This window comes from Myxine glutinosa, chromosome 1 (assembly GCF_964187855.1).
Source record: "Myxine glutinosa chromosome 1, kmMyxGlut1.1, whole genome shotgun sequence".
Taxonomy (NCBI): domain Eukaryota; kingdom Metazoa; phylum Chordata; class Myxini; order Myxiniformes; family Myxinidae; genus Myxine; species Myxine glutinosa.
This window is the reverse complement of record NC_136261.1, coordinates 199136687-199164604: the sequence shown is the minus strand read 5'-3', so window position 1 is coordinate 199164604 and position 27918 is coordinate 199136687. Positions and strand designations below refer to the sequence as shown.

The following is a 27918-nucleotide window of genomic DNA, read 5'->3' as shown; positions in this document are numbered from 1 at the left end:
CTCTCACTCACTCACCGCAGGCAGGTAGGTGGTCTTTCTGTCTTCTACCGACTCCTCTCCGGCCTTGCTCCCCCAGCTCTCTCTGTGCTCTGTCCCCCAAATATTCCTACAGGTCGCACAAGATCTGCCAGCAACCCTCTGATGGTTAAACTGCCGAAATCTCGGCTCTCTGCTCACCTTCACTCTTTCATTCCTCTTTTCTCCCGCCTGTGGAACAAACTCCCACACTCCCTTCAATCCCTCTCCTCCCTCCAGGTCTTTAAAACAGCTGTTCACCACCATCTCTTATCTTCCCCCATCCATAACCTTGATCTTTTCTACCCCCACTAATTCACCCCAGATCCACCTTGTTTGAAATTCCAACTTATTTCCTGGAAATCCTGGCAGTGTCCATATGTTTATACCTCTCCCACCCCCCCCCCCCCCTTCACATGCCTCCCCCCCAAAGCCCTCTCCCTCCCACAGATCTCTCGATGTCTCCATGTCTCTCGGTCCCTGCTCTCAAATGTTGTGTTTGTGTCCTTCCCCCTCTCTCCCCATCTTGTCTACCGCTCCCGATGTTATTTGTTTTATGTGTCTGTTTGTCTTTCTGTGTGATTAATGTTCGCTCTTTCACGAGCCTCGATCTTGTATACAAAAAAAAAAAAAAAAAAAAAAAAAAAAATCGTCTTCCTCCTCATGGTTAGCCCTGACGTCTCACCAGGAAGTCGACCACCATATCGATACTGTCTACAGATTACATTGCTGTGAGATTTAACTCAAACGGCGAATAATTTTAGAATTTCTACAACTATGCTTCGTCAATGTGTCCTTGGTGGTTGTAGTAATACAAACCGAGATTGTTTCATGCTGTACCAATGGCCGAAAGATCCGAGGTTTGCCAGAAATTGGACGAGGTTTGTCCGAAATACCTGAGTGTGGATTGGGCCTACAAAATATTCGGTTTTGTGTTCAGAACCATTTACAGAGCACTGTTATGAAACAACAGAGATGGCAAGATCTTGTGGTTATCTGCCATGATTGAGAGGGATGCCTTTGCCAACACAGGTAATTGCTCCATTATTTAAATGCGGAAAGTAGCCTTACTGGGAATGACTTAAAGGGGAACCCAAACACTCCGACCACCTCAACGCCTATCTATCCCTAGATACCATACAAAATAGATATTTCCATGATCATCATTAGACCGCACGATTAAGCGAAAGAAACAGCCGTCGCTCAAAACTGTAAAACCATCTTACTCAGCTACCAGCACATGTGCAGGGGAGATTTGAGCAATCAATCAAACACCTGCGTTGGCCTGCCGGCGACCAATCTCGTGTCGCCACCACATGGGAAAGTGGTTTATTGACACCCATAAGGTTTTGCCTCCCCCCTCCACTTAGTCCTGAGGTGGCAAAACCTTATGGGTGTCAATTTGTTTGTAGGGTCCATAGGAGTACATTAAAGCATGATAACCTTTCCTGATGAGCAGCTTCACCAATTTTCATGATACCTCATATTTTTGGCACTTGCTTGATATGTTTATTTTCGACTCTGGTAGCATTGTCTCGGGTATTCATTTGTTCCTGTTTGAAAATTGTCACATAAATGACTCTAATGGCTATTAGATATGAATGTTCTATTTAAACTTGGTAGAAGGACGATAGAAGATCCAGACAAAAGAAGAAACTGTCAACAAGGACACCCAGAGCGCTTGTGGAACCAAGCAATTCAACTTGATGCCAGGAGCAGTCAGTAGGTTCTACCTGACGCCTGAATACAGAAGTGCATACCTGAGGCAGCTGAGGGACATGATAGACCGAGACTGTTCCAAACTGCTCAGTCATTCAGATCTGCAAACATCTAGGATCAAGAAAGGATGAGACTGATGTCAAAGCATTAATGGAGCTGATGGAGAAAAGCTGGATAGATCCACTGGGCCCAGACCACACAGAGTTGATCAGATTGTCCACAGAGGTCGTTGTCTGACCAGACGTATCCAGTGACCTTCTCAAGGCTCACGGAATAGGAGAAAAAGCATACCAGAACTTCAAGAAAGATCTTGCATCTTGGTGACTCATGGAATGTACAGTGCATTTAGAAGCTATTCAGACCCCTTCACTTTTTTCACATTTTGCTATGTTGCAGCCTTATGCCGAAATCGTTTAAATTCATTTTTTCCCTCATCAATCTACACTCAATACCCCATAATGATAAAGAGAAAATAGGATTTTAGAAAGTTTTGCAAATTTATTAAAAAGAAAAAACTGAGATATCACATTTACATAAGTATTCATACCCTTTGCTATGACACTTGAAATTTAGCTCAGGTGTCTCCCATTTCTCTTGATCATCTTTGAGATGTTTCTACACCTTGATTGGAGTCCATCTGTAGTAAATTCAATTGATTGGACATGATTCGGAAAGGCACACACCTGTCTATATACAGTCACGTGAAAAAGTAAGTACACTCCATGTAAAGTTTTGACTTTTTCAACATATTTCAACATACAGCTATTTGATCTTCATTTCAACAATATTGATAGATAAAGGTGATATAATATAACAAATATCATGAAACATTTACATTTTGTAGTCCATTGTATAATTTAAATAAACATGAATGCAAATGTCGCATGTGGAAAAAGTAAGTACACCCTTGGCTCTAATAGGTGGTATTGCCCCCTTTCGCAGAAACAACCTCAAGTAGGCGTTTCTTATAATTGTCTACCAGTCTCTGACATCGACTGGGAGAAATTTTTGCCCACTCCATGCAGAATTCTTTCAGCTGTGTGATGTTTGAGGGGTTTCCTGCATGCACAGCTCGTTTCAAATCCCCCCACAACATCTCGATGGGATTTAGATCTGGGCTTTGACTTGGCCATTCCAGAACCCTCCATTTCTTTCTTTTCAGCCATTCCTTGGTGGATTTACTGGTATGTTTAGGGTCATTGTCATGTTGCAAGGTCCACCTTCGGTTGAGCTTCAACTTCCAACAGATGGCCTCACATTATCCTCAAGCACCCTCTGGTACAATGAAGAATTCATCGTGGATTCTATGATAGTGAGCTGCCCAGGCCCTGATGCAGCAAAGCTGCCCCAAACCATAATATTTCCACCACCATGCTTTATAGTTGGTATCAGGTTCTTGTGGTCAAATGCTGTCTTTGGCTTTTGCCAAACATGTCTTCTGGTACTGTGGCCAAATAGCTCTACCTTTGACTCATCTGTCCAGAGCACATTGTTCCAGAAGTGCTGGTCTTTGCCTAGGTGTTTATTGGCAAACTTTAGTCTTGCCCTGATGTTCTTTCTGGACAGCAAAGGTTTCCTCCTGGCACACCTCCCATGTAGATCAAATTTGTGCAGCCTCGTTCTAATGGTAGACTCGTGCACTTTGACATCAACAGTGGCAAGAGCTACCTGCAGGTCCCGTGATGACATTCTGGGGTTCTTAGAGACTTCTTTCAGCATCTTGCGGTCTGCTCTCGGGCTGAACTTGCTGGGACGGCCTGGCCTGAACAATTTGGCAGTTGTTTGGAATCTTCTCCACTTGTAGATGATCTTCCGGACAGTCGAATGATTGATTTCAAATTGTTTGGAGATCTTTTTAAATCCCTTCCCAGACGCGTAGGCATCTATAACCTTCTTTGTGAAGGCCTCAGAGAGCTCTTTTGATCTAGGCATAGTGACGCCGCACACTTCAACAACAAAGAGCAAGCCAAACTAAATGTCTGATGTTTAAATAAGACAGGTTCCTCCACGATCCTCTCCAACGATGTTCTAATCATTTGCACCTGAGCTGGTGCACCTGATTCTAATTTTACGTATTTGAAGTAGTGATAAATGTAGGGGTGTACTTACTTTTTCCACATGCAAAATTTGCATTTATGTTTATTTAAATTATACAATGAACTACAAAATGTAAATGTTTCATGATATTTGTTATATTATATCACCTTTATCTATCAATATTGTTGAAATGAGAATCAAATAGCTGTATATTGAAATATGTTGAAAAAGTCAAACCTTTACATGGGGTGTACTTACTTTTTCACATGACTGCAAGGTCTCACAGCTGACAATGCATATCAGAGCAAAAACCAAGCCATGAGGTCGAAGGAACTGCCTGCAGAGCTCAGAGACAGGATTGTGCCGAGGCCAGACGGAAGCCAAACAGTTCAATCTTGGTTTCATCAGACCACAGAATCTTGTTTCTCACAGTCTGAGAGTCCTTTAGGTGCTTTTTTGCAAACTCCAAGCGGGCTTTCATGTGTCTTTCACTGAGGAGAGGCTTCCGTCTGGCCACTCTGCCATAAAGCCCAGATCGGTGGAGTGTTGCAGTGATGGTTGTCCTTCTGGAAGTTTCTCCCATTTCCACACATGATCTCTGGAGCTCAGCCAGAGTGACCATCGGGTTCTTGGTCACCTCTCTTACCAAGGCCCTTCTCCCCCGATTGCTCAGTTTGGCCGGGCGGCCAGCTCTAGGAAGAGTCCTGGTTGTTCCAAACTTCTTCCATTTAAGAATTATGGAAGCCACTGTGCTCTTGGGAACCTTCAATGCATCAGAAATTTTTTTGTAGGCTTCCCCAGCTCTGTGCCTCGACACAATCCTGCCTCTGAGCTCTGCAGGCATTTCCTTCGACCTCATGGCTTGGTTTTGCTCTGATATGCATTGTCAGCTGTGAGACCTCATATATAGACAGGTGTGTACCTTTCCAAATCATGTCCAATCAATTGAATTTACCATAGGTGGACTCCAATCAAGGTGTAGAAACATCTCAACGATGATCAAGAGACATGGGAGGCACCTGAGCTAAATTTCAAGTGTCATAGCAAAGGGTCTGAATACTTATGTAAATGTGATATTTCAGTTTTTTCTTTTTAATAAATTTGCAAAACATTCTAAAATCCTATTTTCTCTTTGTCATTATGGGGTATTGAGTGTAGATTGATGAGGGAAAAAATGAATTTAAACGATTTCAGCATAAGGCTGCAACATAGCAAAATGTGAAAAAAGTGAAGGGGTCTGAATACTTTCTGAATGCACTGTATCGCCAGAATTATTTGAAAAGATCAAGGAGTTTGTGTGTAGGATGTATGCATCTTCATCCTTCACCCCCCAATGTCAATGAGCTCCACTACTATCTCTTTTGTGCAAAACGAGGAGAGCTGCAATCCATTCAGCTTCCACCATGCAAAGTCTGCCTCGACATGCATGTCGCCATGTTTGTCTGAATCGCTCACATTAAGCTCGAAACTACATGGCTTCATAATTTCCCCAAAAGCATTTATTTCCATCACTAATTTTGTCTCAAATATTTTCTTCAAAATCCCACTGATCAGGTTCAGTATACTGAGAACCTTCAGAGTTGCTAATGATGATGGAATCAGTGGTGGAATCTGAGGTTGAAATACACTGTTCTCTATGTAAAGCCTCCATTTGGATCAAGGTGAGTTTATAATGTGGCATCACTGGCGAAATCGACATAGCAGGGCTTTTATCGACATTTTGTGATTGGCAATTTTTTTTTAAATATTTCCCTTCAAATTAGACCGTGATTAATGATTTTTCAATGGTTTTCAGTAAAAGTAATTTGCATTTGGGTGTCCCTTCAACTTAAAATCATTCTTCTCAGATCTGCAATGTTTTAAGATGACTCTTGAATGTGGTGAATTATGTAGATACTACTTCATCAGCAAGTCTATACCTTGTGGTTTTATACTTGTAACGATTTTAATTTATTACTCTATGATTACTTTTATCTACAATTTGATACTTTCATGCTATCTCTGCAGGATTGGGTCAACCGAAAAACTTAGATGTGATCATCAGTCCAGAAACAGGGGCTCTCACTTTGACTTGGCAAAGAGTTGCCTCACCAGGTGAGTGAGAAATACTTTTATGATATAGCGGTTAAAATAAACTAATTTACACTGTGCATTTATCCACTGAGGGACCTGCGTGACTGAGAGAGAACACAGGTTTACATTGGAAGTCATCACCGATTAACCAGCTGATGAAGCTCACCCCATGATTCTCCTCCTCCACACCAAAGACGTAGTTCCTCTCTTGAGCAAATTGGCTATGGGCAAGAATTCGGTGATTGTTTTCTTCACTTCAAGATGACTTTGTCATTAATTTGATCCACTTTTATCATTCTTTATTACACCTTGTCATTCGGTTAAAAAAAAACAATACGATTGTCAAAAGCACATCCCTCTCAAATGACATAGGACACCGTATGTGATCAAATCGTCAATTCCTAAATGCAACAAAATTCTGAATGAAGACCGAATGTGTTTTACGTGGACGAGCCCCATGGAAGCTCTGGGAGCTCAGCCCCCCCCCCCCCCACCTAAGCCCCCCTTAATTCAGTGTAAATGAGCCTATTAATGGCACGACACACTATAAAAGCAATGCACTATGACGTGTGTATATTTATATGAATTGTATAATATAAATATAAAAAATCTGGCTGTAAGTATGTATATGTATATTGTTACGGATTCATCACTTCCGTTGTTGTGGTTTTCATCCACTGTAAACATTTTTGATTCCATGTACTATTATTGTTGTTGTTTAAGGGAGATAGAGGTTACTATTTTCAAAAGGTAAAAAGTCAATGTTTTAAATGAAACCGGAACCGGATGACGACGAAGAGGAAGAGGAGGAGAAGAAGGCGGAGCGAGTGAGTCGGAGAAGAAAGCCGAGTTGCTTTGAGGTCTGGAGCGAACGATTGGCGAGCGAGAGTCAAGAGTGAACTTTGGGTTTCCCAGGACGGGGATTCTTGCGACAGAGTTGTTATCGCTGTGACAGATCCACCTGCATGTCAGGTTTTGGTGGTTGATTCCGAGGAGAATCATCGTCGTGCCATTACGCCTCGAGAACGGGCCGTCAGCCATTCTGACTCGCGCAAGGTTTTTCACTTCGCTTCAACCATTTTCACCACATTCAGACGTTAATCTGGTGTGCGTGTGTAACGTGGCTTTTGAGAGTGAAATCTGCGGTTCACCGATTTGGAGCCGTGAAACGTCCATACCCGAGGGTGTGATTTCCCAGTCGCCTTGAAGGGCGCCTTAGCGCAGCTTTGGCCGCGTGACTGTGACTGTCTTCCGAACGGGATTCTGGTCTCGATTGGACATCGTTCTGACGATCACTGGAGGGGATCGACTTGGGCTTGATGCCGGAATAGAGACATTGGGGAATGTTCTTCTTTTCGCTCACTTGGAGCTCAGTGAGTTATATTGTACAAACCTGATGGTACCATCATAGGAAATATATATTGATTGTACAATTGATTACTATTGTTGTTGTGCTGTTATTCTTGTGTGATCTTAATACAATATTTGTTTGTTGGTGACAATTGGTGTGGCTTCACCATTGATCTTTGACATACAGAATAACAAATTTTTCTGCCGTGACTCCTCTCGGGACTCGGAGGTACACCGTGACCAGGGGGTTTGGGGAGGAGCACATAACAATATATATATATATATATATATATATATATATATATATATATATATACATATATATATATATATATATATATATATATATATATATATATATATACATATATATATATATATACATATATATATATATATACATATATATATATATATATATATATATATATATATATATATATATATATATATATATATATATATATATACATATATTTGCCTTCAGAAAGTATTCACACCCTTTGACATTTCACATGTTGTTGTGTTACAGCCTAAATTTCAAATGGTTGAATTCTCATTTATTTATTTTTGTCACTGACCTATATATACCCTAATAATGACAGTCTCATTTTTTATTTCTTTACAAAATAATTAAATATGAAAAGCTGAAATGTCCCGAGTCAATAAGTATTCAAACCCTTTGCTATGACACTCCAAATTGAGCTCAGGTGCATCCATTTTCCTTTGATCATCCTTGAGATGTCTCAACAACTTGATTGGAGTCCAGCTGTCGCCAATTCAATTGATTGGACATGATTTAGAAAGAAACACACCTTTCTATATAAGGTCCAACAGTTGACAGTGCATGTCAGAGCAGAAACTCCACCATGGAATCCAAGGACCTGTCAGTAGAACTCCAAGATATAATTTTGAGGAGTCATAGATCTCGGGAAGGGTATAAAACAAATTTGAGAGTGTTGAAAGTTCTCAAAAGCACCGTGAGCTCCATCATTAGGAAATGGAAAGAATATGGAACTACCCAGACTCTTCATAGAGCTGGCTGGCAGACGAAACTGAGCAACCAGGCAAGAAGCACCTTGGTCAGGGAGGTATATGTTATATGGCTATTTCCACAATAAATGGTCATTTTGACGGACCCTACTTTGAAGTGTATTCTTGACTGGATATGTTGGTCGAAGAATGTGAGCTAAATTCTGTTTGAGAGCACATGTAATAAAGTTATAATGGAAATAAAATCATCGCCGAGTAGTGCCTCGTTTCATTTGTGTGGGAGTGTATTGTATGAAAGAGTGTGATACAGAAAGCACTTTTTGTGTACTGTTTTATTGTACATCATGTTCATGTCTCTCAGGTTGGCCCTGTTTGAAATCTGGGTGATAATTATTTTAGTTATTGTTGAACACTACGGTCAGTTTTTTCAATTCAGTTAGAGTTCAATCTATTTCTGTTTCATAGTTTTTTTTGGAGAGACCGCAAAACTTCATTACCCACATAACACATGTCCGTCAAAATATTGCGTGAGTAAGACAGCAGAGTTGTAAAATAGTCGGAAGATGTACACATTTTATGCTTGCAACAAAATATGCAAGGGTGCTTATACCTTCCGTTCATAAATGTCAAATAAGGCCTACTTTGTAAATCGCCTGTTCCGTCGTCAGTTACATGGCGAGATTACCGATGCGGTGAGGATGGAAACCGTCTCTTTTCGTAGTATGGGTAGGGATTTTTTTTATGAGATGTAGTGAATTTGGGAATGCAACATATTTATCGTGGTTGAAGAGGACTGGTATGAAACGAGAGCAATGTTTTTGGATGTTTTTACCACTTCCCATTTTAATTTAGGCCATCAATAAAACTCAGTAACATTACTCACGTAATTGCTTACCCATGTAACACATTGGACAGATCGTAGTGCCGAGATTCCCATGGAACTAGCGATTGTTTTGTGATGCTGGTAGTGGGTAAGCGAGGTCTGCTAAGAAACGGTGTTTCAATAGATTGTGCAGCGGTGCTCACCATGCTTACCGATTTGGGAATGACATGATATTACCCACGTAACAATTTGACGGACAACACACTTACGAATTAGTAACATTTTATTCATTAGTATTTACACTCCCACACAAATGAAATGAGGCACTACTCGGCGATGATTTTATTTCCATTATAACTTTATTACATGTGCTCTCAAACAGAATTTAGCTCACATTCTTCGACCAACATATCCAGTCAAGAATACACTTCAAAGTAGGGTCCGTCAAAATGACCATTTATTGTGGAAATAGCCATATACACATAAATTATATATATATATATATATGTGTGTGTATATATATATATATATATATATATATATATATATATATATATATATATATATATATGTATATATATATATATATATATATATATATATATATATTATATATATATATATATATATACACATACATATATACAGTTGGACCCTGCTAGTCATGGAATTCGCGTACTCGCGGTTGATAAAATGCAACATGTTTCTCTATTTGTGGCAAAATGTTCTGCAAATTTGCGGGGTTTTTTCTTTCTTTTCGCGGCTGTGTTCGGCGAAATCATGGTTTTTCCCCCTATTCGCAGCCATATTCTGCAAATTCGCGGTTTTTCAAAGGCGCAAAAAAAAATTTCACGAGCCGCTAACTTCACACATTTATCAAACCCATCTTTTACCAGCCGTGCAAAAAGCACACCGTGCAAAAAGCGCATTTATCTGTACTATAAGTGAACTTCGCGGGATATCCCACCACATGTGTAAACAAGTCAACTCCGCGATGCAAAAAAAACATATTGTACAAGCCGTGAGCATGACCTGCTTATACAGTACAGTTTGTACAAATATACTTACTTATATACACAAAGAATTAAGTTAAGCACCCCCCCCGTTTTTTTACAACCTCGCACATTACAAGTTTGTTGTCGTCAAAACAGTGTAATATACCCATGATATTGCTATATTTTCTGGAGAAGTGATATTATGGTCACATAAAAACATAACAATCATGCCGTTTTCAATATTTTATTCTGCATAATTTAAGGTGAAATTTTGTGGGAATTTTAGGCATATTTTCACCTCAATTTAAGTATGGAGCTATAGGTCCATCACGGACAGTGTGGATGACGTTTATGTTTTCTAACGTACAGTCATTGTTCTGAGAAGACCTCTAGCGATCTTTGCGTCAATAACGTGTGTAGGACCCACGTGATCGGATCACTGACTCAACCAATCACTTTTTTTCACTTTGATCACTCAATTTCATCAATGGATAATTGCTAATGTCATACCAATCATTATTTGATCTCACATACCTTAGAATATATGCCAATGTATACATATACACAAAGAATATATATTAGGGGGTGCTTACCTTAATTCGTTGTGTAGGGGTGCTTAACTTAATTCTTTGTGTATACATTGCAAATTACAAATTGTACTGTACTTATCCAGTACAGTACAATTTGCCATTTACGGTAAAGCATCATAAGAGATGTTACACAATTAAAATACTTCAAGGGATGTTCCATCAGCGACTAAAACATGTCATCCTCCACTAATTATAGAATGCAAATGATTCATTAAATATATGCTTGAAATTAGCAGATACGCTCGATAGGCATCATCCGATAACATCCCCCACAAACAATGGGCTCCCACAGATACCCACAATGCTCACAATTGTACATGTAAGTACAGATTGTGTCCTCCATCTCAATCATTGTTCTCGTCCTGTTGCTTCGACCTGTGGTTTTGACTCCCTCTGCTCATCATTTAATATTGGCTCCCAAGCGCAAGACCAGTGCTGGAGATGCGTCGATTACCAAGAGGCAGAAGAAAGTGATGTGCCTGAGCCAGAAAGTGGAGCTGCTCGACCGGCTTATGAGAGGAAAGAATGTGGCCTCTGTTGGCAGGCATTATGGCGTCAACGAATCCACCGTTCACTACATACGGAAGAAGGAGAAGGCCATTCGTGAGAAAGCTTCAGCGAGCGCTGTATCAAATACGAAGGTGGTCACCCATGTCCAGAATGGCCACATGGAAAGGATGGAGAAGACTCAGAATACAACACGCAGACGAGGGACTTCATGCTGAAAACCATGATGCTGATCTGTTCCCTAATCCACCGAGGACGAGTTGGACGCCATTCCAAAGGTTTCCGAGAAGGAGGAGGTGGGGGCGGGCAGTAATGAGGAAGAGGTGCCGAGGTCCAACTTCACAGTCCAGCTCCTGGGCGAGCTGCTGGAGGACATGCGGACGATTGTTGACAAGTTGGAAGATGCTGACCAGTCATGGAGAGATACCTCTAGTCGTGGAGAGGCTGACCAGCCTCTTGAACTTGAGGACCTTGGATGATTTGCTTCTCCCGTACAAATCGCTGCATCGAAATGTTGGGCAATGTGTCAGGCAGCTCCGCATCACCCATTTATTCAGCCCTGCTCCCTCCACCTCAAGATCACCAGCACCCTCTCCTGCGTTCCTCTCAGCATTCTCACCAGGATTCTCACCAGCATCCTCACCTTCTTCTACCTCTCCTGGCTCTCCGATAGTGCAATATCTTGCTGCACCATCATTTGGGTCACCCTCAAAGTTCGAGGAATTCTTGGGATTTTAATTCATCACCATCATCATCATCATTTGAAAGTTTGGTGTGTTTGTAAAATAAAAATTCTAATCGGTGCATGATGGTGTTGTGTTTTTTTTACTTTCACGGTGCGGTATGGTTAAGCACTTTTAATAAACTGTAAGCGCATTCCTTAAATTAATTGGAAATGGCACTGTACCTGGTGTTGTCGTTTTCTTTTGTTTTTTTTTGTAGGCATTTTTTGTGAAACTGTAATCATGTGTATTTGCGGTCTGTTATGTGCTCCTCCCCAAACCCCGGTCACGGTGTACCTCCGAGCCCCGAGAGGAGTCACGGCAGAAACGTGTTATTCTGTATGTCAAAGATCAATGGTGAAACCACACCAATTGTTACCAACAAACAAGTATTGTAATAAGATCACACAAGAATAACAGTACAACAACAATAGTAATCAATTGTACAACCAATATATATTTCCGATGATGGTACCATCAGGTTCGTACAATATAACTCACTGTGCTCCAAGTGAGCGAAGAGAAGAACATTCCCCAATGTCTCTATTCCGGCCTCAAGCCAAAGTCGATCCGCTCCAGTGATCGTCAGAACGATGTCCAATCGAGACCAGAATCCCGTTCGGATGACAATCACAGTCCCGCTGCCAAAGCAGCGCAAAGGCATCCTCAAGGTGACTGGGAAATCACACCCTCGGGTCTGGACATTCCACGGCTCCAAATCGGTGAACCGCAGATTTCCCACTCAAAAGCCACGTTACACACGCACACCAGATTAACGTCTGAATGTGGTGAAAATGGTTGAAGTGAAGTGAAAAACCTTGAGCGATGCGCAAAGCGCGCGAGTCAAAATGGCCGACGGCCCGTTCTCGAGGCGTAACGGCACTACGATGATTCTCCTCGGAATCAACCGCAAAACCTGACACGTAGGTTGATCTGTCACAGCGATAACAACTCTGTCGAAGGAATCCCTTTCCCGGGAAACCCAAAGTTCACTCGTGACCCTCGTTCGCCAATCGTTCGCTTCAGACCTCGAAGCAGCAAGGCTTCTTGTCCGACTCACTCGCTCCGCCTTCTCTTCCTCCTCTTCCTCTTCGTCGTCGTCCGGTTCAGGTTTCATTTAAAACATTAACTTTTTTACCTTTTGAAAATAGTAATCTCTATTTCCCCCAAACGACAACAATAATAGTACATGGAATCAAAAATGTTTACAGTGGAAGAAAACCACAACAACGGAAGTGACGAATCCGTAACACTCCCCCCCCTCAAGAAAGAAAGTTTGAACATAGTGAAAACTTTCTTTGCAGGCAAAAACTCTTTTAACAAACAAAAGTAAAACTCACACCCAAATTATCAATTCACGTGAGCAACAATAATTAATATTCCCCAAAATAAAGCAACAAAACTTCCAAACAACCTACAGAAATTTCCAAAGTTAGTTCACTCTGGACAAAGCATCAGCAACGACATTGTCCCTGCCCTTTACATGCTCAATTTCCAAATTGAACTCCTGCAAAGCCAAACTCCATCTCATCAACCTCTGATTTTTATTTTTCATTTTTTGAATGAAGGTTAAGGGGTTGTGATCAGTGAAGACTTTTATCGGAAAGGTAGTAGTTCCCAGATACACCTCATAATGCTGAAGCACTAGCAGGAGAGCAAGGGTCTCTTTTTCCACAGTGGCATAATTTGCCTGATGTTTGTTAAACTTTCTGGAGTAGTAGCACACCGGGTGATCCACTCCATCCTCATATTCCTGTAATAGAACTGCCCCAGCCCCCACATCACTTGCATCAATGGCCAACTTGAAAGGTGCTTGAAAATCCGGGGCTGCTAGGACAGGAGAGCTCATTAATATTGCTTTGACGTGGGCAAAGGCAGCCTGACATTTGTCATCCCAAACAAACTTGGTCTCTTTCCTCAGCAAATTCGTTAAAGGGGCTACCACATCAGAAAAATTCCTGCAGAACCGCCGGTACCAACCAGCCATACCCAAGAATCTCATAAGCTCCTTCTTCCCTTTTGGAACTTGGAAGCGATCAATGGCTTCTATCTTGGCTGTCACCGGTTGCATCTGACCCTGACCTACTACATGGCCTAGGAACACCACCTGTGCCTTTACAAACTCACTCTCAGATAAGTTGATGGTCAACCCTGCCTCGGTCAGTTTCTTGAAAAATGCCTGAATTTGTTTAATATGATCTTCCATGGTCATAGTGTGGATGATGACATCATCCAGATAAGCCTCCACCCCCTCAAGGTCTGCAATAAGCTTATTAATCAGCCGTTGAAATGTAGCAGGCCCGTTTTTCAATCCAAAGGGAAGAACCTTGTACTGATACAACCCATTTGGATTGTATTAATATACAATACAATATACAATACAATATTAATAATATACAATACAATACTGATACAACCCATGATACAACCCACATTTGAACCTTGTACCTTAATACAACACTGATACAATCAATACAACCCAACTAAAGCCGAGATTTCCTTGGCTCTATCAGTAAGAGGATTCTGCCAATACCCTTTCAGCAAGTCAAACTTAGTTACAAATTTAGCTGGGCCTATTCTATCAATACAGTCATCAATCCTCGGGATGGGATATGAGTCGGTCTTGGTCACTGCATTAACCCGTTTTAAATCCGTACAACAGCAAAAACTGCCATCGGGTTTTGGAACCAACACACATGGTGAGCTCCATTCACTGCTGCTTTGTTCGATAATGTCATTCTCCAACATATACTGAACCTCCTTCTGAAGATACTCCATCTTCACAGGGTTCATCCGATAGGGGTGTTGCTTCACAGGAGTGGCTTCCCCCACCTCAATATCATGATATACCAAGTCAGTACGACCAGGTACATCTGTGAACAAATGTGCAAATTCAAAAATTAGGCTGGATAGTTGTCCTTGTTGTTCCCTTGTCAAATGACCTAATTTCTCATCTAAATGACTCAACACTTCTGTGTTCGTCAATCTGGGACAAGCCTGGTCATCAAAGTTATCAAACGTCACACCGGCCTCAACCTCTGGATTCTCTTGCACCCCGACTACAGGCACGACAGGTGAGACAGGAACCATTTCTTCCACAGGCTCCCTCTCATAATATTTCTTCAGTCGGTTGACATGACACAGCTGCCGCTTTTTCCGTCGGTCGGGAGTTGTCACCACGTAATCTGTTTCATTAACCCTCCTTTCGATTGCATAGGGACCAAAATATCTAGCCTGTAATGGCTGACCTGGAACAGGAAGCAACACTAACACTCGGTCCTCAGGACTGAAATTTCTTATCTGAGATTTCTTGTCATGTCTCACTTTCATTTTATCCTGTGTCACTTTCAAGTTTCTTCTCGCAACTTCACAAGCCTTTGCCAATCTGTGCCTAACCGTTGACACATACTCCACCACTGTTGACTGTGCCTCCTCCTGTAGCCACTGTTCTTTCACCAATTTCAACGGTCCTCGCACTGCGTGTCCAAACACAAGTTCAAAAGGACTGAACCCCAATGACTCCTGAACAGATTCCCTCGTAGCAAACAACAATAAGGGTATTCCTTCATCCCAATCCTTGTCACATTCAAAACAAAACGTTCTGATCATATTCTTCAATGTCTGGTGAAACCTTTCCAAGGCCCCTCGGCTCTCGGGATGGTAAGTACTTGATCTTACTTGCTCCACTCCAAACAGGTGTACCACTTGCTGAAAAAGTGTTGACATGAAATTGGAACCCTGATCAGACTGGGTGACCTTAGGTAGGCCAACCAAAGTGAAAACTTTAATCAAGGCCTTCGCAATAACTGCCGCAGTAATTTTTCTAAGAGGCACTGCCTCTGGGAACCTTGTGGAAGCACACATGATGGTCAACAAATACTGATGTCCAGCCCTTCGTTTTCGGTAAAGGGCCTACACATTCAATAATGACACGGCTGAATGGCTCTTCAAAAGCTGGAATTGGTTTTAAAGGTGCGGATGGGACTTTCTGATTAGGTTTTCCCCACCAGCTGGCAAGAATGGCAAGATTTGCAGAACACCGCCACATCACGTCGCAATCCTGGCCAGAAAAAATGTACCAATATTCTGTCACAGGACTCACAGGTCTTGTTCACTCCAGGGTGCCCGGCCAAAGGTGTCTCATGCGCCAAACTCAATATCTCCTTCCGGTACGGCGGTGGCCCCACAATTTGGTAATGAACTTTCCACTCATCGTTTGCTGGCACCTCCGGTGGTCTCCATTTTCTCATGAGTATTTCCCCTTTCATGAAGTAACCAACAGGTATCTTCATAGCCTCTTCCTCTGTAACGGCTTCACCAATTAAACTCAGGATCTCCGAATCTCCGTGTTGTTCTTCAACAAGTCTCTTTCGGACCTGCACCGTTTGCTCAACCTCGCTCCCAGATATCTCCGACAGACACTCCATTTCCTCTTTGGTTCCAGATGCCACCTTTTCCTTAAGTTACTTGATGTCACTCCCTTTCCTATTACCTCTTTCAGAATTTTCCTCCAATACCTCTAAGGAACCCAAGTCCACATCGCCTTCCTTCTCCTTCTCTTCAGAGCGTTTCCTACCCATAGCACGAGTCACTGCACAAGATGGAAAGTTACCCAGAATCTCCTGCTCTAACTGTGCGGTGTTATTTTCCATACGGGGCTTATCCACCAACATTGGATTACCAGAAACTCGGCCACCGGCCAAATCATTCCCGATAATAAAAGAGATTCCCTCTACAGGAAGAGTGGCTTGTAAACCTACGGTGACCGGTCCTGACACCAAATCAGACTTCAAATGAATGACATGAAGTGGAGCTTTAACATAGCCACCAACCCCCTGTAAAAGAACACTAACACCAGTTGCCGTCTTCTCTGACAATGGCAAAATGCCCTCAAGCATCAAAGATTGATGTGCTCCTGTGTCCCTCAATACCCTAACAGGTCTCTGGTTCGTTAAGTCTCCATCCAGTGACACAAACCCCTCTGAAATAAAAGGTTTGTAACCCTCTTGAACAAGGTCGTTCTGTGATGCCGTAACTTTGCCACGGGAACCTTCACAAGGCACTGTCCTCCAAGGACGATTTCTCGCATTTGCCAAATGCATTCGGAGTTGTACTAGTCTGACTCTGCTCCTGATTTTTCCTTTTCAGGGCATAACATTGGGACATCAAATGCCCAGGTTTCTTGCAAAAAGCGCAAGTAGGCCCGGAGGAAAAACTCGTGGTCTGCCTCGGGCCCCCCGGAAGATAAGTCTGTCTTGGAACTGCAGTCTTCTGATCCCTAAAAATCGCGGTATCAGATTTGTCCCCATAGTCATCTCTAGGCCGCCTCCATGAATATTTGTTCTCCGCACCTGATTTACCATAACTCCCCTGGCTAACTCTAGGTGGGAAGTTAGCTTTGTGGAACCCCATCCTGTGTGTCAAGGCATAGTCATCTGCCACGGTTGCTGCCTCATACAACTCTGGTACTTTCTTTTCATCCAGATGTACTTTAATGTCCGCGTGGACACACTGTATGAATTCCTCCACCAACATCAATTGTCGCAACAGGTTGAAGTCTTTCCCAATCCCCTTCGAGTCACACCACCGATCAAACATGGTTTCCTTCATTCTGGCAAACTCCACATGGGTCTCACTCTCCCTCTTCCTGGCATTCCTGAATTTTTGCCGGTAAGCTTCAGGGACCAATTCATAGGCTTTGAGAATGGTTTTCTTCACGATCTCATAATCTGCACATTGGTCAGTCGGTAAAGCCGAATAGATATCTTGAGCTTTACCCACCAAAACACTTTGCACTAACATAGTCCAGGACTCCACAGGCCATTTTAGCATTTGAGCCACTTTCTCAAAGTGTAAAAAAAACTTGGCTACCTCCTTTTCATTGAAGGGTGGAACCAGCCTCACATGCCTACCAACATCCCAAGTGTTCTGACTAGTTGTCGAACTAGCCGGCATGGATACTACTTCTCTCCGTTCTCCCATTAATTCCAGCTCCTTGAGTTTAAGTTCCTTCTGTTACTCCATGTCACGTTCCTTTAACTCCCTTTCGGCTCTCCTTTCCTCTGCTCTTTCCTCTGCTCTTCTTTCTTCTTCACCTCTCCTTTCCTCTGCTCTTCTCTCCTCGAGTTCTCGTTCCTGTTCTGCTCTTCTTTCCTCGAGTTCCCTTTCAGCTCTCCTTTCCTCTGCTCTTCTCTCCTCGAGTTCTGCTCTTTCCTTTTCTGCTTTCCTTTCCTCTGCTTTAAACCTTTCCTGGCTCTGCAGTTGCATCTCCATTTTCCGGAGCTCCACATTTTCTTTTTCCTCGGGTAACCAATCCAAGGCTACCTCTTTCCATGTTCCTTGTCCCACCAGAGATTCTACCACCAATGTCTGCATCTCTGCTTTCTTCATATTAACTCGGACCTCCAAGTTAAAATATTTGGCCAATATCAAGAGTTTCGATCTTTTTAACGCTTGGAACTGTGCCTCATTAGGGGACGCCGAAAACTTTTCTGCGTCAAACACAATGGTGACTATCAGTTAACACCTGTTAACCTTCACACTAAATATTTCAAATTTTTTGAAAAATTTTGGAATGTTAGAAAAATTCCAAATTTGGGAATTTTGGGAATGTTAGTGAATTCTATCCTGGATGAGTGTTAGGGAATTCTATCCCGGCCGAAATTTGGGAATTTTGTCAGCAAAGACGAGCCCCCAATTTCTGTTATGTGCTCCTCCCCAAACCCCAGTCATGGTGTACCTCCGAGCCCCGAGAGGAGTCACGGCAGAAACATGTGTTATTATGTATGTCAAAGATCAATGGTGAAACCACACCAATTGTTACCAACAAACAAGTATTGTATTAAGATCACACAAGAATAACAGTACAACAACAATAGTAATCAATTGTACAACCAATATATATTTCCGATGATGGTACCATCAGGTTCGTACAATATAACTCACTGTGCTCCAAGTGAGCGAAGAGAAGAACATTCCCCAATGTCTCTATTCCGGCCTCAAGCCAAAGTCGATCCGCTCCAGTGATCGTCAGAACGATGTCCAATCGAGACCAGAATCCCGTTCGGATGGCAGTCACAGTCCCGCTGCCAAAGCAGCGCAACGGCGCCCTCAAGGCGACTGGGAAATCACACCCTCGGGTATGGACGTTCCACGGCTCCAAATCGGCGAACCGCAGATTTCCCACTCAAAAGCCACGTTACACATGCACACCAGATTAACATCTGAATGTGGTGAAAATGGTTGAAGCGAAGTGAAAAACCTTGAGCGATGCGCAAATCGTCCATTCATGTTCCGCGAGTCAAAATGGCCGACGGCCCGTTCTCGAGGTGTAACGGCACTACGATAATTCTACTCGGAATCAACCGCAAAACCTGACACGCAGGTTGATCTGTCACAGCGATAACAACTCTGTCGCAGGAATCCCTTTCCCGGGAAACCCAAAGTTCACTCCTGACCCTCGTTCGCCAATCGTTCGCTCCAGACCTCGAAGCAGCTAGGCTTCTTGTCCGACTCACTCGCTCCGCCTTCTCTTCCTCCGCTTCCTCTTCTTCCTCTTCGTCGTCGTCCGGTTCCGGTTTCATTTAAAACATTAACTTTTTTACCTTTTGAAAATAGTAATCTCTATTTACCCCAAACGACAACAATAATAGTAGATGGAATCAAAAATGTTTACAGTGGAAGAAAACCACAACAACGGGAGTAACGAATCCGTAACAGGTCAAAAACATTTTAAACCTTTTTAAAATTCCCCTTTTAAACAATGCCGCGGCATACATTCACGGGATTTTCATCGACCTTCGTGGATTTTCATCGACCTTCGTGGATATCCATCGACCTTCGCCGATTATCGCCGCCATTTGCGGGATTTTTCTCGCCATTTCCGGGACTTTCATCGACCATCGCCGATTATTGTCGACATTCTCGGGATTTGCGTCACCATTCGCGGATTTTGCCTTGCCGTTCACAGTTTGATCCCTCTCTATTCGCGGATTTTCACGACTCGGGAACCTATCCCCCTCTTTTCCATTGAAACAATGCCCCCCTATTCGCGGGTTTCACTATTCGCAGATTTTCCAGGAATGTATCCCCCACGAATAGCGGGTGCAACTGTATATGTATGTGTGTGCGTGTCTGGATGCTAATGATGGCCTTACCCTCCTGTTCGGGAGTGAGGGCATGCTAAAGTTACAATGATCTCATTCCAATTTGCCAAACTTGTTGACAAATTGCTCCCCTCACCCCTGATCCTTCCCAGGGAAAGTCTCATTTCTTGGACTGCATTATTTATTACAAATAATTCATCAGACGTAATCCATAACTTTTTATTTATTGTAATCTGTGTTGTGTTGAGTTTTGTGCATTTCTGTTCCTCACATCTGGTTGATATACGTAGGTGTGAAGTGAACACCTTATTTCACAAATCGTGTCCAATAAAAAGTACTTTATCAATAATTTATTGCTGTGGTTGCTGTTCTATCTTGGAATGACAGACAGTGACCATTCTACAGGCAGGAAATGAAAGAGGCTTTGAGAAGTTGGCAAGGAGTTGCTTAACAAATGAAGTTTGTTTGGGATGTTTGGGCCTTTTCAGGCTTGTCACACGTGGTGTTGATCACAAGGGGGATTCCCTGTTTCACACATAAAGGGCTTGTAGAAAGCCAGGTTGTCATGAAATTTAAAAGAACTTTGCAATATATTTTGATGCAATAATTGAATAATAAAGGAATTAAACCTGAATAATTTGCAAGTATTATGCTTTCCTTTCTCATCACAAACGCAAGTTTTAGTGATTAGTTCTTGAAAAAATATGCACTTTTAACTCAGACATTTCCCTTTCACCAAAATGCTTAAGCCTTGTATCTCCACAAACCTTCATATGATGCCTTTTTATGGAATTTCACCTGCCACAAAGAAAAGGTAGCACAAAGGTGTGGGCTGGAACAGAATATGATTTAGAACAGAATTTAGAAAATGTATAACAAAACAGGAGTTAAAACAGAATATGATTGCCTACTAGTTTTAAGTAATATTTACAGCAGTAATATCATTCTGAGTGTGTCGTGTTGTGCTGTTTCCCTTTGGTTTCAGGAGTAACAGGGTACATGGTGCGTAGTTTCCCCCTACCTGGGCATCAAGGAGAGCATGAAGAGCAGTTGGTGGGTGCAGATCAAACCTCGATTCCTTTGCATGGACTCACCCCTGGTGTGGAATACAGGATCAATGTTTCAGCTGTACAAAACAGAAACGAAGGTCCGGCAGCAACAACTACAATCAACACAGGTCAGAAGGCTTTTTGAAGTCTGAAGGAAAATATTTAGTCTTTTATCTCAGTGTGAAAATGTCTGGTAGGTTTTACAAACACATTCCGTCAAGGTGTGCGAAACTCTTGACAGAGCATCTGGGTGCACATGACAAGTCGTGAAAGTTTCTGGTAACCAACCTTGAACAGGTCACCTCTTCATTAAATGATGCAACAAATTATGGCAGGAATTTGACCAGGGTTCCAGCACACAAAAACCTACTTTTACAAAATATGGCATGGGATCTTTAATTTTGAACAGAGAATGCTAGCAGCGATTGGACACCAAGCTTAACATCCCATCCAACAGATAGCACACTCATTGATGTAAATCCCCTGCTTTTGTGATGTACCAGAGTGGCATTTTATAGTTGGGTCGAGAATCATACCCAAATTCGATTGCCCAAAGGTGAACATACTACCTGTGAGCTATCCTGCCAGCCTCGCAAACATGGCATGACCATTCAAACTACCAAAATGGCTTGGTTTGTCATATTCCCATCTGAGCACATAGTTCATAATGCTAGGTGCACAGGTTAAAATCCAACAACTCCATAGATTTATCCATTGTCTGATAAATGATGCACTGTATTTGTATTCCAACTAAAGTGATGTGAGCTTAGGGGGTAGGAGAGGGGGAAGGTGTAATATCACAGCACGTACATGGGATAGCAAAGTAGTATAGAGTGGTTGTGAATTATGCTATACTGTATTGTGTATTAGAGTGGTGTTCATTGTCTCTCTTCGACGTTGTTACATCCATTGTGGCCCTGTCCATTGTGCCATTCACACTTGCACGATACACAATGCACAATGTACATTGCACAATGCACTTTGTGCCATTGTGCCATTCACACTTGCACAATACACAATGCACAATACACAATACACATTGCACAATGCACATTGTGCCATTGTGCAATTTACTGGCCATTGTGGCCTTGTCCATTGTGGGTTGTGGCATTGTTGTCCATTGTGGCATTGTGGGATTGTGTATTGTGGCATTGTTGTCCATTGTGGCATTGTGGGTTGTGGCATTGTTGTCCATTGTGGGTTGTCGCATTGTTGTCCATTGTGGCATTGTGGGATTGTGGGTTGTGGCATTGTTGTCCATTGTGGCCCTGATTCCCCCGTGGAAAATATAATAGAGCTCGACACTCGTTTTATGGAATCCTCACTCCACTCCAACATAATTTCCAGTTGGCCATTTCATAGTGGTTTTGATTAAAATTACTCAAAGTAGAATCAGATAAGTCTTCACAAGGCCACAATGGACACCTATCTTACCATGGTCAAATACTTTCCATTATGACCCAAAATAGACTTGACAGATTGCACGCTTCATACATTGCAACACATATATCCTATTGAAAGGAAGAAATCATTGAACCGGCATGTCAGTGTAGCATCTGTACATTTCAAAAGATGAATTACATTTATCGTCTCTTCAATGCCCAAAATTTCACTGTTAACAAGCAGGTACTTTTGTGAGCGTAGATGTTCCATTACATGCCTTGAGCCTCCCATGCAGGCATTTCATTGGACACAAATTATTATTTTAATACCCTCCTCCACCCATTGTTTGCTTTGAACACCACTGACTGACATTGGAGACTACATGGTGAATTTTAAGAAAATCCACGAATTTATGTTCACCTGTATTTGCATTTCTGTCCCATCCCCAACCATGCTGCAGCCTTGAAAGGACCAAAAATTCTAGATGTGGAAACGAGTCCTGAGACCGGAGCCTTAACTGTAACATGGCAGAGGGTTGCTGTTCCAGGTGAGTGCTTTTATCTTGAAAAGGTAGAGATGCTCAGAATCTGTTGCACAAATTTCTTATGTACAAACAAGTGCTATCACCGTCACAGATTAGTAATTTACAGTTATTTTAGTGTTTGCCATTGTGACAGCAAATTGGTTGCTCACATAGACACTCAGACACACACGCACACATACACATAAACACACACCTCGTTTTTTCATTTCTGATCCTCACAATTCTATCACATGTACACACACACCCATACACATGTACAGTGTATGCGCACATTCATACACACACACACACACACACACACACACACACACAGACACACACACACATTCACACACATACATACACACATACACACAAACACACACACACACACACACACACATAGTATTGGCTATTCCTAAAATCTAATATAATTTAAAGGATTGCTGTAAAAGATGTTAATTTCACCACATCCTATATTCCATCACATAGTTTCACATAGTAGTTACAACTCCCATCACACATTCCATTATATTATAATACATTAAATCATGCATTTCTTACCTTAAATATAGCATGTCCACCACCCAACATGACACACTACACGCCATGGAGCAGGCTTTGAGAATGCTATGGAATAGGACCACCTACTACTAAACAAGGCCTTACTCGAAAAGTAAAAGGAGAAGAACCAAATTGTCTACAGCCTGGAAAGATTACAAAGAAGCTGTTGATAGTGTCCCACATTCACAACAAGTATACAAGATCAACCCCAAATAATTTAAACTGATTGAGAAAGCAATTGAGCACTGGAATACCACATTGATATTACAGCACTCAGAAGGAAAGTTCAAAATACCAGGGGTGAAGATGTAACACAGAAACTTTGAGGACAGCTTTTCCCCCCTCCTGGTTTTGGCTGGCCCTGGACGCACTGAGCAGCCTCATTGATGAACAAGGAAATGGATAAACCCTAACATCTAATAGAAGAACATCCGAACAAACAAGAAAGGTGACACATTTACTGTACGTGGATGATTTACAGCTCTTTGCACCGAATGACGAATAATTGGAAGAACAACTGAAATTAGTGATATCGTTCTCCGACGACATTCAAAAGGAATTTGGCCGAGATCAACGTACCAAGTGCACATTCCTACAAGGTAAATCAACAAAAACGGACAACCTTATAAATCGACCAAAATACAACAATACAGGAGCGAGACAACGAAGCATAAAATGCTACCTCTGGGTAGAAGAGGGCTACCAAATATGTCACAAACAAATGCGCAAAACAATTAAAGAATATCAACGTAGAATGAGGCTGATCCTGAAATATTTATACCTCTCCACAAGAAACAACATCAAAGCCATAAACCAATGAAATGTTCCAGTGTTCCAATACAGTTGCAGAATAATAAACTGGCCACATTCAGAAATCAACAAACGAGATATCAAAACAAAGAAACTCCTCATTATCCACAAAATGTTAAACAAAAACCAATACATCCTGAGAATGTACCTGCCAGGACGAGAATGAGGCAGCAGCCTGATGGAGCTCAACCAAGTGCACACAGTGGCAACTGTAGGATTGGCTGAGTCCGTAAAAAGTTCAAAGACTACCGAATCCAATTTGTTTGCAAACACAAAGGCAGCATCCAAAAAGGTATCCCTAACCTATCTTGCAAAAAAATTCCAAATACAGGTGTCAATAGAAGATGTTACATAATGAAACAGAAACAACAATAAATAGAGAGTTCACAGAACACGATACCTCGTGCAGTGTTCAAGTATATACTTCGATTTTAATAAAATAATGATTTGAAAGATCGTTTAAAGAAAATCTGGAAGTTTAGCGCTATTGAAGCAGTCTTATACACCACTCTGAAACACTGTAATAAGATGACATTGAGTCACAGTTTAGGAGATGGAGGCTTTATTGATTACCATAGAATGCAGCGTCAATCAGCATCACTCATAGCCATATCGGCGACCTTTTCTTCACCCCGATACTGTGCCTATAATGTGCCACGCCCAATTACCAGGGAGTGCGCTTGACAACTACGATTACATACACCACCCTATATAACTTTTCCAAGTGCTGCAAAATTGGAGGTTCTTGGAATTTTATGAAGGCGATTTATGTTCTACAGTGTTCAAGTGTATAATTCAATTTCGATAAAGATTTTAAAACGTTTAAAGGCATATAAATAAATTAATTCCGGAATTTACCACCATTGACGCACTGACGCAGTGTCTATTCCACCACCCGATCCAACATGTGACATTAATTATTCCTGCCTGTTGTTTGTGTCCTTTATGACGTCCTTGTGAATAGTAAGTGTCCTGTTTGGAATGATATTCAAGTTTGTTTGACTGCCAGGCATGCAGGCGGAGTTTTAAAAAATTATCTCACTCTCTTTGCACGTGCAGTTGGGACAAATTCAGAACCACAGTATGGTAAAACGGCAGACCTGTCTTCCGATTCATGTTCCGATTTGTGTTCAAAATATAACATTGAATTTAAATACAGTACGTTGCTCTTCGATCATAAATTGACGTTTGTAGACAGACAATCAGGCAGGCAGTCGGACAGATGGATGGACGGATGAATGGATGGATATTAACTAATTGCTTAATCCGCACGCACGCGAACAACAGTTGGTTATTTGTAAATGAGATACCAATGTATTATTATTGCATGAAATGAACTAACTATTCTATGAAAAGAATAAAATTCCATAACTATCCCAAATTGGCATCACCATTTAATGTTACTTTTTATGAGCACTAGTTTCTTTCTGGGTGAATTTCACCTTTTATTTATGCTTTTCAGGGGTATCAGGTTACCGGGTGCGTGGAGTACCACTGCCAGGCGAACATGGAGAAACAGAGGAAATCTTGGTCGGACCTGAGCAAACTTCCATGCCATTTGACAGTCTTACCCCTGGCATTGGTTATACAATCAGTGTTTCAGCAGTCCATGGCAAGACACAAGGCCCCTCTGCCACCACAACTGCCAAGACAGGTTTGAAATAATTTCATCCTTCAGTTATAGGAAAGAAAGAGATTCTTTAAATAATTAATTCCTGTTTTTTCTCAATAATTTCGACAGCACTTTAAGGCTTACAGTTTATTGTTTGTTTTATGTGTTTTGCTCCTTTTTTTTGGAAAAAAATGTTTTGCTTTTGTAGGCCTGCGAAGACCTGAAGGCCTTGATGTTGAAACTGATCCATTTACGGGGTCTCTGGTGGTGTCGTGGCAGAGAGTTGCTTCTCCGGGTGAGAAATAGCTTGAAACAGTGATTTCACTGTTAAATAATATTGTCACAAATTTCACAACACAATTCGCAATGTCAGAACAAAAATATCATTGGATGTATTTATCAATTAAATAACTTTGCATTTTCTACATGAGAAACACTATGATACCCTCAGCTTATTGTTTAAGATGTGCCAAACTTTCTGCCAATTGAGGGATTTAAGTTTGTTTGTCTACATATTGGTCAACATTTTATTTGAATATCCTTTTATTATTCGTTTGCCCACTGATGTCATGTTAGTTTCAACCATGACTGTTTTGGTATGTTTTCATGTGAATGATAAATTCATACAGCACTAAATATTGTCTTACCATAGTAATTTATAAGTTTCAGTTTTTGTGCAAATGCAATGATTCAATTGTTTCGCAGGTTTTCTACAGTCCACACTACTAGCACTATGTTGCAATTATCGTTGTTTTTAAGTTTCATTCAAGATGAAAGACCCACAGGTGGTTATCGAAGGACCTTTCTTGTTAACTAATGTATCCGTTTTGTCTCAGACAATCATGGAATGATTTTCTTCATATATAACAGGGAGAACTAGAATAGCACTCGGTAGAGCGCTCTTCTCTGCCAGCCTGAACATTTTACTTTTTGTATCCTCCTTATAGGCCGGATCTGCATCCGGACCTTTACAAAAATCGAATCAGCTTGTTCTTGTCACCTACCTAAATCATCCACCACGTTTTGTCATAGTCCATCTGCAACTTTTCAAATATTGTGCTACTGCTATACATTGGGTTTTGTTTGGTCCCATCTATCAGCGGTGAAGAATCACTTAAAAAAATAATCTCAGATCCAGATACAGATCCAGATCTTCACCAAAATCTAATCAATTTGTACTTATCACACACCCAACCTGTCCACCAAATTTCGGCCGGATGCGTCCATAACGTTTTTAGATATCCTGCACACAAACAGACAGAAAGACAAACAGACAGGGGTGAAAACATAACCACGTCCAATTTTGGTGGTGGAGGTAAAAACTAAAAATAGGTTCATAATGCCTCTCACATTTAGGGTAATGGGTTAGTTTGGTGTTAGTATGCTCGCCTCTGAGCTTTCTGGTTTAGGAATTCCATTTTCAGCCAATGAATCAGAATAAAGTTGCTATTCTGGTAGAGCACCAGCATGAGCTTGTATGATGCACTCTATAGCACACCAAGTATGGAGAAAGGCTTACAGTTTTCCTCTGATCCTCCTTTTCCATTGTAGATTGGAAATCGTTGGTGAATGATTGTGAATGAGATCTTGAGATCTCTGTCCACCCTGTGGTGTTTGTTCCACCTGTGTAATTTATATTAACAACATAAATTCATCACTGAATATTTCAGAATACACGAAAACTCATCCATTTCAGTACCGTACATTATAGGTACATTGATCCACATGAAAACTTGTCAGACAAATTGATTTGTGCAGTACGCTCTATGTAATAATCAAAAAAGTCAAGCAACAGCCCTTAAGTTTGCAAAATAGTTTTTTTGTATACTGAATCGAGGCTCGTGAAAGAGCTAACATTTATTTCACAAACAAATCAAACAGACAAACAAAATATATAAAAAGAGGGAGCAGTAGACAAGATGGGGAGAGAAGGGGAAGTACACAAACACAACATTTGAGAGCATGGACATCGGGAGATGTGTGGGAGGGAGAGGGCTTAGGGGGAGGAGGCGTGGGAATGGGGGGGGGGGGGGTGGGGAGGGGGGAGT

The 27918-nt window shown here is 41.6% G+C and overlaps 1 protein-coding gene across 7 annotated transcripts in view; it reads left to right on the top strand.

The window, feature by feature from the left end:
* LOC137433592 (uncharacterized) overlaps positions 1-27918 on the top strand; it is a 377223-nt gene that overhangs the window by 288517 nt on the left and 60788 nt on the right. For all 7 annotated transcript variants that reach the window (XM_078782386.1, XM_078782378.1, XM_078782406.1 and 4 more), the window contains 5 exons: positions 5779-5865; positions 20915-21106; positions 22822-22908; positions 25721-25912; positions 26079-26165. In XM_078782386.1, the coding sequence (XP_078638512.1) occupies positions 5779-5865; positions 20915-21106; positions 22822-22908; positions 25721-25912; positions 26079-26165 (645 nt within the window). The remainder of the gene's footprint in view (positions 1-5778; positions 5866-20914; positions 21107-22821; positions 22909-25720; positions 25913-26078; positions 26166-27918) is intronic.